Source organism: Syngnathus leptorhynchus, chromosome 13 (assembly GCF_054491065.1).
Source record: "Syngnathus leptorhynchus isolate UIUO chromosome 13, UIUO_Slep, whole genome shotgun sequence".
In the NCBI taxonomy this organism is placed as follows: Eukaryota; Metazoa; Chordata; class Actinopteri; order Syngnathiformes; family Syngnathidae; genus Syngnathus; species Syngnathus leptorhynchus.
The window spans coordinates 10109695-10121699 of NC_141207.1; the positions used below are offsets into that span (position 1 = coordinate 10109695).

Consider the following 12005-nt stretch of genomic DNA (forward strand, 5'->3'; position numbering starts at 1 on the left):
AGTTGAGATGAACAAAAAGATTTCCTTGCGGCACCTTTCAGATATATACTCATTCATTCATTGACTGAATATAAAACAAAGAAAATCTCGTACGTGCTTACCCGATACATCCAGAAAGGTGCGGGCTCGTCCCGTCCCGGCGCCGTTGATAGCGATGCACTCATAGTAGCCTTCATCCTTTGAAGTGACCACTTGTATTTCCCACGATCCCGTGTCAGACTCCCTGCAATTGAATTCAAATTCAATTCTACAACGTACAATTCCTTTCCGCCGTTATCAGTTACTTCAAACCCCTACCTGAATAGCTGATCCACTCCGAGTCGTCTTCCGTCACTGCTGAAACGTAGCGTGAAGGGAATTAGGCTTTCCACCTGACATGTAACAGTCCCTTTCTGAAGATAATAACCATGGGTAATTGCTGGCATCAGCACTTTGGGGGCATCTAAGAAGAAACATCAGAAAGCAAAGTCAGTTGTTGATCATGCCAACCTATGAACAGCCCGGCCGGCATGGCTGCATCACCCACCTGGTATAATACTTGAGAAGGACACACTGGAGACCCTCTGGAAAACAAAACCATCTCGGTCATATCCTGTCACCCGCAGAAAGAATGCTTCATCGGGTGGAAGAAAACTGGTGATGTTCCAGAGGCTGTACGGCTGGCGTTCCAGGTAGTAGCGGATGGGCAGAGATTTAATCATTTTGCCCGTTATCGCCAAGAGCTCGAGCCTATCGGGCCGAGCAGGTGGAGAGAGTCCGGTTATGTTCAGCAGGATGTGGGTGGGAATACCTGGAAATGTTCCAAAACTTGAGATGGTGGCACAAAATTGAAAATAATACATGAAAGACAAAAGAAAGATTTGAACTCACGAACCTTGAACCGGACGACTCAACGTCTTTTTGAAATCCATTGTGGGCTTTCGGGAGAACCCGGCTCGGAAGTCTATGCTACTGAGCCCGGAGATACGAACTGAGTGTCTTCCTTCACTAGAAGTCTGCAATTAAAAGTGAGGACGGGACAAATATTATTTGTTGTTCCTTTGATTGACAACCAAAGCTGTATAGTGACGTGCAGAAGATATAAGCGAAACTAAGATTCACTCCAACTTCTCCTCACGCTAAGCATTTTAACAGTTGTTAGCAATGCCTTCATAATGACAAAACAGATTGGCAGTCTTCTGTGTGCCTGCAAGTGTAGACAAGCCAAAATGATTTAAGTATGTGACATTCAAACATCTGATCTTATAAAACCTCACCAATTTGAAAATGACCCAATCCGTCTGACATTCATACTTTAATCAGACACACGCGAGCACTAGACAGTGTTTGATGTCTTGCCCACATGGAGGCCAAGTCATTACTACCAAAGTATAGCTTAGGTAAAAAAGCCCTTGGAGGTGTCACAATCTGTCACTGGAATTTGCACAACACGTAGGATGATGAAAGTGCATCTCCAAAGAATGCTCGTCCACCAAGTAGCTTCTACTTCTGGGTTAAGAGAACATCTGCTAAAAATGAACGCTTTTATGGAAAAGATCCAAACCAAGTGCTACAAGCTGCAGTTTTGGAAGATAAAAAAAAGAAGAAGAATCAAGTAAACAACTGGGTGAAAGCCTTTTCTCCACTGCGCTGATTCAAAGCAGATTAAAAAGGATCCAAGTCAGAACGTTCAACTCCACTGTCACAGACTATTAGGATGATTGAAAGTCAGCATGGCAGCAGAGTGAAATCCCCATGAAGTATGTTTCCACACTTCTTTTGGATGGCCTAACAAACATATGGGTAAGACCTATTTTTAGAGGAGTTGAATTTGGAAAACGGCTCCATTGTCAGCACCTTGGACAAGAAAGCATGGTGGGCTTAGTTTTTATTATTACTGGAGGGAGATCAATACAGTAAGTGATCAAATACGACAGAAGCCTTTGGATGAAAGAAACCAATGTGATTGTGCTTCCAAAATTGGACTCATCGTGGATTACACATTTCTGTGGACACAGTAGTGCTGGAACAGAAAAGTTGAGCACAATAAATTAACCCCCCCCCCCCCCCAAAAAAAGAAAAATCTTGGTACGCTAAAGCGGTAAGATTTAGGAGCAACAGCGAGAGCTGGTTATTTATGAATTCATCGGCGTGGCTGGGTGTTCCAAATCCTTTTGTAAAACATTGAACTTGTTTGACTGGAGAACTTGAGTCATTTGGGACCAATCTTAAGTGAGGCAGGCCACAGCGTTTCCCGATAAATCAAGCGAGCGCTGACATCATGAAGCGTCACGGCGGAGACTACACGGCCTCTTTCACAAATCACTCAGGTAAAAATGTCCCAACATCTGGCACTCTAACGTCCCGTTTGCCATGACTTTGATGGAAGTCAATTCTACAAGTGTGGTGCCATTCGAAAAAAAGAAAGCGGATTGTCTCAATCTCCATCGACCTGGACTGTTTGCAGAGAACGTGCATGTCATTATCACTCAACACGATGATATAGTAGTGCAGTAATTCAACTCTCAGATATGATTTGTGACCTGATCAGAAAGTTGCGGGATTGACACTTTAGCGCTGGGATTGTATTTTCTACCTTGATAGCCCACAAGCCGCTCTGCGGGTCCTTGATGTTGACAACTTTGGCAGAGTTGGGAATGTGCAACAGCTCAGTCAGACCGTCACTCTTGCCCACGATCCTTCCTGAAATCAAAACGTGAGAAACATCATTGGTGCTGATTTGGCACAAATTCATTTGACTCAGGTACTCAGGTTAAGTATTGCAGTCATTTACATCTTTTTGAGGATCATAAGAGTTATCCTACCCTGAGGGTTTATAATTTGGATGTCTGGATTGGGGCCACTGAGGGAAACAGTGACTTCCTTGAGACTGGGGTCAAAGGGGATCCGCCAGGTGTTGCTGATCCCATTGGAGTGATCGGTTGACAACAGGTGGACCTTTGAGGACTGCACAGCCTCTTCCACCCATTTCAAAACCTGTCACATTAAAACAAAAATGACACTGTTACTGATGATGATTAATATCCATCGACAATCTTTCTTTGGCTGAATTTCGAAAGAACCATTCATCAATTATGTCCAATTTTAGTAACAGTCCAAAAGCCATTTTGAAGTCATTTGTAAAGATTGACACGAACTACATTTTGAATCATTTATGAACTGACAGCTCAGAGTGCATTGCTCTTCTGCTGCTTTTCAAATTCTGTAGCCATGACAGACTGCTTTTGTGAATCCAAATATTTTACTTGTGACTCAGACAATTTGAAAGTTGGACTTCAAAGTTGAGAGGAGTAGAGAAATGCACTCCTGAATTTTTTTTGAGTTAGCACCCTTACCTCATTGACTTGTTTCTTGTCTAGATGAAAAACCTGTCCAGAGCTGGTGGAAGCAATTTCCTCATACGCCTTGTAGCCAATGTGAGTCCTGTCATCACAATCCCCCGTCAACACAAACACCACCTGCATCCATCCACACCACAGAAAATGATCAGTCTCGCTTATCAGCAAATATTTATCGTGAAGAAGATCAGCCAGGCAGACCTGGGACTGTTTCTGCTGAATGAGTTGAAGGACGTCGTAGGTGAGCTTGTAATCTTTGGAGCGGGCATCTGTGAAGACGTAAATGAAGGATCCGGGCAGTGAGATCTCCAGGGCGATTTTGATAGCACCAATGCTCATCTCTGGACAGTCACCGCCGCCCTGACCATCAAAACAGCGTCAAAATGTGCAGGGATGATCAACCAAAAACTGTCACAGTATCCACCTAAGTTTGGGTAACCTTTGACCTATGCGAAGCACAACACCGCCTCGAGAAATTTGAACTGCCTAATCAGGTCTAAATTTGTTGGAGAGCTCAAATCTTGTGGAGCGTGCAGTCAGTCGTCACGTAACCGAGTGATAAGAAACAAAGCCAGTCGATTAGAAAAGCATGTGATTGCCCTTCTTGCTCATTATTCTTTGCTCATATCTGTGTCTGGCTGCCTGCTGAGGTCAAAGAGAAACATCCTCTGCAGGATTCCAAGGCATGAGACACACACACACAGACAGACAGACAGACAGACAGACAGACAGAATGCCTTTGGACTTTGACATGGACATTTTGTTTTCTTGTGCAATGCAGCAGATTGAGCACATTTAAGAAATGTCTCAGCATGTCAGTTCCAAACTCTTCATGCCTGCTCAACTCACCTGAACATACAGCTCCCTCAGCTCATACTGGAATTTCTTTGGATCGGTTGTGATTGTTACGGGTCCGATTTCTGCAAAGAAATATGGAAAGTCAATCACACAGCTCAATGCAAATCACTCCATCTGAACATTTGTGACGATTTTCGGGGACTTCATTTGAAATACAGGTTGTTTGTGTTTGCAGATGAAAAACCATTCAATGATCTGATGTTAATTATCAGCATCATCATCAACCTTTGTGGCTAATATTGAACAAATCAAATGAATGACATTTTCATGACGCAAGCCATGTGTGCATGACGACATAGCACAGAGGAGGGGAACCTGACTACAATCCTGGCTGGAGCCAAAAGGAAACGAAAAAGAACACATAATTGGCACGAACAAGGAGAAATGAATGAACTCAGAGTGAAAGAATGCTGGTAAAATTGCTAAGAGGAAAAAATGAGCAGCAGAGATCAGACAAACAGATATAAAGATGTGCACTTCTTCCTTTTGCCTCCTCACTTTGCCGGCCATGCCAAGTCGACGTCAATGAACGACCAACGAGCCGCTCGTCAAAGCTCCGGGTACTCACTCTTACAGCATCCAACTGCGATGCTGCCGATGCGGCCCACGTCTGCACATCACGTGCAAAATTAAAAACACTCAAATGGTCATCTAATGAGGCAGAGCAAAAGGGGAGCCAATGTCCACTCGGGGATCTCATTCCGACAAGCAGCCAGACGGAGTGAGTGGCAATTGGATTCAGTGGGGTGTGACTTTCGGCCAAGCCAACTGAAAAGAGGAATTCTTCTTTTTATGAGCCCACACACTCACTCGTATGTTGAGCTCTCAACAAGTAGCTGTTACAGCACTTAAAAGGGAGCAGAGGCTATCAACTGTCATTCTGCTGACTCCAGAGAAAATGGGCCAGTACAAGAGTGGCTGTCAGTGACCATCGGCTATCATTCATTCCATCGTGTGTGGAAGTGCACACTGTTTAGCATGCATTTGTGGAAAATGTGCACATGTTCACGACTAGTATTTCACTTGTAGGATTCTTCGGTTTTCATCACAGCCATCTAGCAAACAGTAAAATCCGGAGATGACAACATGTCAAGCCCACCTTGCCTTGGCTCTGATGCCTTCTTGTATTTTCCAGACCTACAGCACATCTTGAATCATCAAGCTAGGATTTTTTTTCCTTGGAGGACCAAATCAGAAAATACTGATAAAGGTTCATTATAAGGGTGGGGGGAAAAAAATCCAGTAAAAATTGGAAAATACCCTAAATTCATTTAGCTCCGTCACTGCAGCAAAGTTAGTATAATTTTTCAGCCCCTGTTGACCCGTGTTTCCACAGCTGACCCTTGACCTTAATGGCTGCTCAAGCATGCACTTGAACGCCACACATCTGGATCACATTATCACCATCAACTTTTATTTGTCCAAAGTCATGCATACGCAGGGGAAATTGCATTCAATTAACAAGCCTTCCAATTTTAATCAATATCAAAATGGATGGATAAATCATTCTGACGTGACTTTAATGACTGTTCTAACCATAAAAGGTTTGATGAGGCAATAACTACGCCGCTCTGATGAATTCCAGATGAACCTTTCTGGGAGACGAGCAAATATAGATTTCTCCCTTGGCTCCCTCCGAAAATGAATATGAATTTGGTAGTATTAAGCTTTGCGGAAATCAAAGGGACACGTGAGCAAATACATAATAGCGCTCCTAATGTCCAACAAGCCTGAAAAAAAGCTCTGAGAAAGTTCATGACCCCGGCCGGATCTTTGAGAAAGTGTCGTTCCTTTCTCAGCACAACTTTGTGAACTTTTCCAACCAAAGTTTAAAGACCTAAAAAATGACAGCCAGTGTTGCTCGCTTATCAAATGGCAAAAGGCTTCTCACCAAAAGGTCACAATGAGCATCTGCGACTAAGCCTCAGCACCGTTTTATGAATCATTTGAATGGCTTAATTGGCCAAATTGCTTGCTTAAGTTGAGGTTCTACACTAAGTGGCAACATGTCTGCAAATCTCCTGACTGAGCACTTTGTAACCAGCGCACAAAGAGTCTTGTTTGTTTTCAAAAGCAAAGCGTCATTAGAAAACTGACAAAGAAAGCCAAGATGCAGCAGATTAGCAGAGTAGACCACACACACTGATGCTTATTAAGAGATTTCCAGTCTGTGCTCCAGAGCTTACTAAAGCAACTCTGTGATGCATAAAAAAATAATGAAATGCTGTTGTCCTTTCCTGTTTGGGCAAAGGTGGCTCATGATTGTGCCTGTCCTCCACTTGACATGAGATGTCAGGTTCATTGACATTATTCAGTTCAAAAGAATCGTTGTCTTTATCGTGATTTTTTTTTTTTTTTGGTCTGTCGGTCTGAATAGAATCGATTATGGTGCAATTGAAGATTTGGCAACATTTTCCAATTTCAAAAACAGGTCCAGAATGATTTCCCATGTTTCTTTTTAAAGCAAGGGTGTAAACGTGGGAAATAAAAGTTGCCCCCTATGATGAAAATTGCTTCGGGTGGTCAGTCGTGACAAATAGGCACATGGTAAGAGTTAGACGGCGCTCAGATAAACACGTCTGGCCCCGAGGCACAACATAGCTCAAACAAATCAATTAACGCAGTCATTGGTTAGAGGTCACTTGAATTCTGACATCTAAGCAACAGTTTAGGCTATTTGCTTACAGTTAACAAAACACCACACACTTCATGTCACACTCCAATTTTGTAGATTGATCTGACTTTGCCAAGCTTAGTGGTCTTGGTGAGAGAGCGACACACATCCATAAATATGTCCACAATGGACATCTAACTGTCTGAATCATTGAATTCGACATTTTTTTTTTTTTTTAAATCGGTCAGCTATTAGAACTTGCAGCCAGCCCAGCCTTGACATGGGGTCAATTTGACATATATTAACGGTAAACCTGAATATTTTCAGTCTATAGCATAAATAAAGGATAATTGTTTCATCTGTACTTCTCTGACTTCATCCCAACTTCTTTTTCTTACTTAAGCAGAGTAGGATAGACATTCCCGTAAGCCCTTCAAAATAAGAGGGCGGCGCTAATTACAAAGCAAGATGGAGTAGAAGGCCAATTGAAATCTACTGTAGTAGGTTAAAAGACACACAACACACTCTGTTCTCCTCCAGATCCTCATCTATCTTTTGGCATTCCTGTCTAATGGCATCATTATTATTAACTGGGTCCAGCTCCTTCCTTGTAATCTCGACGGCTGGCTGCTGCTCTAAAATGAACAACACAAAGGGGATGGATGGATGGATGGATGGATGGATGGATGGATGGATGGATGGATGGATGGATGGATGGATGGATGGACAATGAAGAGCAACAAAGAGATGAGTGCCTTTGAGCTTTCAGCTAAACCATCATTTCATCGCTCCAAACTTCTAACTAAAGAGAGCCGGCTGGCCGGCCGGCCGGTCAGGGCCGGTCAGGGCAGGTCATCATGTCTCCAGAATGCACTCAAAGAAAATGGGCCAAATCTGAAGTCTAGTGTTAGTTTTCAAGAGATTTCCTTTTGCTTTCTCACTCTGCAGGATGGAAAGGTCAGGGGATTTGGGGGGTTTCCTGGCTAAACCAAATATCCACGCATCCTCTTGACACTCGCTTGACACACACATCCACAGCAAAGCACACAACACAGGGCGAGGGAAACAAACACACTGTTGGATGTTTACGCTCTCTCTGATTTAAATGGAGCCAAGTCAAACAGGAGGGACACTTTTATCAGACACACTTTCTAAGAATAAAAAAGATTCTTTGGGAAAGTCAAATTCAAATATACGGCCGAGGAAGAACAACAGACACCGGGGGAAGAACATTTGGGGAAATGTTCTGCTACTTTGGCTGCGCTCCTCATCCTCCACTTCCCCCAAGGTTTTGGAGAACACATTCGCATATCCTCGTAAAAGTTTGGGGAAAGAAATAGATGTCATATGGCGGTGGGCGGGCGGACACCCAGACAACAATCGAGCTTTTGTGTGATCAGCCTTATTACGTGACACTTGCCTCTATCTACTAATGATCTGACATTTTTGCCTTTCCCCAGGGCCACCAAATAATGAATTCATCATTTGTGTACACTGTGCATAGTTTCTTCCGCAAGATTATTATTCTAGGCAACACAGCTGCTTGCTTCAATAAATGATTGCAAAAACGAAATTTAGGGGAGGAAAACAAACATCTGGAAGAGGAATTCTATATACTATCTCCCGGCTCACTGGTAAATGCATTCAACAAAAGATTTGATTTGAAAGGAGACGCTTGAAGATTTGAGAAGAACAGCGTTTCATGAATAAAACTTGGTTGATTTGTCTTGAAGCAGCTGAGGCAAAATGGGGTGACCTACTTTGCCGCAGTCAAATCCAAACTCACTCACAGTTTGAGGAGCAGAAACAAATCCGCCCGTGACCAGTTGGCTGAAGATCCAAAGCCACTTTCGAGCCATGTTCCAGACTACACATTTTTCCCTTCAGCTTCTTATATCCAGATCTACACGGCAGACATAAACCCTTGTGATGCAGAAAACCTTCAGAATGTTTTAAAATGTCCACATATCGTCCAATAATTAGCCTTATGGGGTATATTTGTGAACTGAGAGCTCAATTTTCTCATTATTTGTCTTCATGAGCAAGCACGGTGCACTAAAGCTGGCGCAGTGCGAATGATGACCATCTGTGTAGACACCAAACCTTCATCTGGAGACCGGAGGTGTGAGCAACACGGGCTTGGGCGGATCGTGAGCAAACTACTACATTTCTCACTTTCCCAGATAATACAGCAGCAGCAGCCTTTAAATGCAACAATGACGGAAGATGAGCTTCAGACCTGGATCGTGGAAGGGGACCAAAGCAAAATTGTAGAGCGGTCGAGTTGGTCTACTCAAGGATGTCTCCAGAATCTTGGACGCCCCTTCTATGACTTGGACTAGGTCGTCGTACATGGAGCCGGTCACGTCAAACACGAATGCGAGGGTGGATGCGCCCTCCGGGATGTCCTCTTCTGCGGCTTTGCTGCCCGCGTCCTGTCCATATGAGAGCGCCACGGAAAGCGCAAAAAAGAACCACCCGAATCGGGTTCCCATTTCAAATCCTAAAAAAAAAAAAAAAATCGTCTCTTAAAATAAAAATAAAAAAGTCAGTCTTGGTTATAGGGCGCAGACATTGAGCGTTTAAGAAGACCCCAAAAAGATTGGCCAAATCAAAGTATTGCGCATTGATGCAGCTTGGGTGCGCGTCCGTGCCTCCTCTTTTTACGCAGCGACTTTCTCGCTCCAAGTGTAGTGCGCAAAGTGTGCGGGGTCAGTGGTCTTTGCTGAACTCTTAAAGACCACCTCTCAGCTGAGCCTCCAAGACGCACACGAGCTGGAGAAGAGCAAGCAGCAGAAGCAGCAGCGCAGCGCAGAGCTCTGATTGGACGCGCTGCAGCTTTTTTTATTTCAAGCTTGCGAAGGGGACCACTGTGTGCACCCTTCTTAAACACACATGCGCACGGACACGATCATCACATTAAATGTCATGATGTCTACTTTGCGATCCGAAAATATGTCAACAGCACAATTAAAACGATTTAATATGGACTCCGGTATTTTAATTTTGTGCATGTAGAAAACACGAGTACTGACTGTTGCATGTCACAACTTTTGCATTCAGAAAAAAAGGGACTACTACTGAGAAGAGGTAAGAGATGTATTTTTTAAGCTCAGTTCTGGCGCCATCTAGCGATCGCAGACTGACGTCAAAACACAGGCGGGCCTACTGCCGGAGCCACAACGCTCTACCGTTTATTCTTACGTTTTTAAGGTCATGATTTGGTTTTTATATGGTTTATAAATCGTATTTATAGCTATAATTGTTCAACTAAATAACAGGGAATAGTGTTATGAAAAAATTTAAATATTGATATGCTGCACTAATTTTTTTATAATTGGACAACACAAGAATAAAGACACATCAGTCCTTCATCCTTTAAAATCCAGTGAATGAGCTCAGGCTCAAAACTCCTTCATTTGCCTTCATTGCTGTCCTTGACCTGTAAAAAAGGTGCATGAGGATTAGCACATGTAATCATAATATACAAATAATTATGATATCAAAAACTATTGTTTAAACCCTGCACATTGGAGCTTGTTGTTTGAGATGTTTGTTTGGGTGTTGCATCTCTTACAGATTCTAAATGTTTGACACATTTGAATAGAGAAGAGTCTTCTCTATTCTGACGTCACACCTTAGCCGTCTTAAAATCAATCCAACTGTACTTACTGCATCGTTAAGTGATGACTAGCCATAATGACTGTTTATAGACGCTAGAGGACGCAATTACCGCATTTTACAGCTCTGTATCTCAAATAATAGCAAGTTAAAACAACTCCAATTTGGAACATGGTGCTGGAAAAGCTTGGAAAAAGATTCACAAAAACACAGTTTTACAATGAAGCTTTTTTTGTGTTGCTCCTGCTTTACTACTCTGTTGCCTTTTAGGAGGAAAGCCAGCAGCAGCAAAGGTCGCATAAATTTCCTCACTGAAGGCAAGCTGGAAATGTCCATGGAAACATTCAAATGGGAATCCAAAGCTCATTGACCAAAACTTTCAGTTGTTCTGCAGACATTTTGCATAGCAAACAAATAAGGAAGGACAGGAAAAACTGCGCCGTGTTAAATGTGCATGTAAATCAGGATGTGATTGCATAAGATATTGCTTCACATAAATAAGTCACATCACTTTCTCAACAAGAGCCAGAGGTACATGGAGTTCCCACCCAGCTTATACAAGACATATCACCTGATTTCACTTGCATGCTGAAAGATGAGCTTGATAGCCAGCGTCTAAGAAAACATGAGTCATCTCGGAGAAATAGTGTGCATCTACGTTCCTGAAAACTGACGCAGGAAAAAAAAGGTGAAATGAATGAGGTGAACTGTTTTGGAGAATATTTCCCACTTTCCTGAAGAACATTTGTGAGGTCGAAGGTCACTGGCCTAGTTCCTTCCAAAGTTACAAAAATGTTTAGTCAAAGTACGGACACAATCATGCATTGAAATGAAGAAAAAAAAAAAGAGGGTTAGATTCTTGGGTGTGGTGCTAACATTCACCTGAATGAGAACAGCATGCACTCACTGCTCCTACGTGGCCTGCCTGTTTGTAAGCCAGAGGACATGTGTGACATGTTCCATCCCTCCAGCTCCAGTCAACAAGCACAACACCTGCCCTGGAGCTTGGAGCCTGGCTCGCATGACTAATCCCTGGAGTCATTTTCTCCTATCACAGGAAAGTTTGTCTTTTGTTGTGAACACAGCTAACTCATATGATGCACACCTTGCTATTCTCCCGTTTGACTCTTGTTGATGTCTCTATCAGTCTCTTAACGAGGGATTATTTTGAATATCAGATGAAAATGACACAATTTGCCCTGTTGTGTTGCATGTCTGGCTCAGTTTACCAAACACAAATACATAAGATACTTTAAATAACTAATTGGAACGAAAAATAATGAATAAACTTTGTGATTTGCATCTTCCTCAAGAGATGGTGTTCCGTTGGTCAAGTTAAGGGCTGAGTCACGATTTGTTTGTACCAACCCGGAAGACGGTGTGTTGCCAGAACAGTCAAGCAGTGCGGGTGCTGCGGGTGTGCCAGGCTCACGGAAATGTGTCAAGGTGACAGATAGAAAGAATGAGGGCAAAGAGCACGCACAAAGCCTTTCAATGGCCGCCCACTGATTCTTTATTTACATTTCTCCTACTTTTGTTTATAGTAATCCACTGCCGGCCGGCCAGGTGAGTGG

The 12005-nt window shown here is 43.0% G+C and overlaps 1 protein-coding gene across 3 annotated transcripts in view; it reads right to left on the reverse strand.

The window, feature by feature from the left end:
• The window catches only part of hmcn1 (hemicentin 1), a 39450-nt gene extending 29964 nt beyond the window's left edge, over positions 1–9486 (reverse strand). For all 3 annotated transcript variants that reach the window (XM_085928005.1, XM_085928004.1, XM_085928007.1), the window contains exons 1-10: positions 9050–9486; positions 4188–4258; positions 3540–3698; positions 3336–3458; positions 2805–2976; positions 2576–2682; positions 875–995; positions 527–790; positions 298–442; positions 102–223 (exon numbers count right to left, since the gene is read on the reverse strand). In XM_085928005.1, the coding sequence (XP_085784131.1) occupies positions 102–223; positions 298–442; positions 527–790; positions 875–995; positions 2576–2682; positions 2805–2976; positions 3336–3458; positions 3540–3698; positions 4188–4258; positions 9050–9305 (1540 nt within the window). In that variant the 5' untranslated portion in view covers positions 9306–9486. The remainder of the gene's footprint in view (positions 1–101; positions 224–297; positions 443–526; positions 791–874; positions 996–2575; positions 2683–2804; positions 2977–3335; positions 3459–3539; positions 3699–4187; positions 4259–9049) is intronic.
• Positions 9487–12005: the final 2519 nt, after the last annotated feature.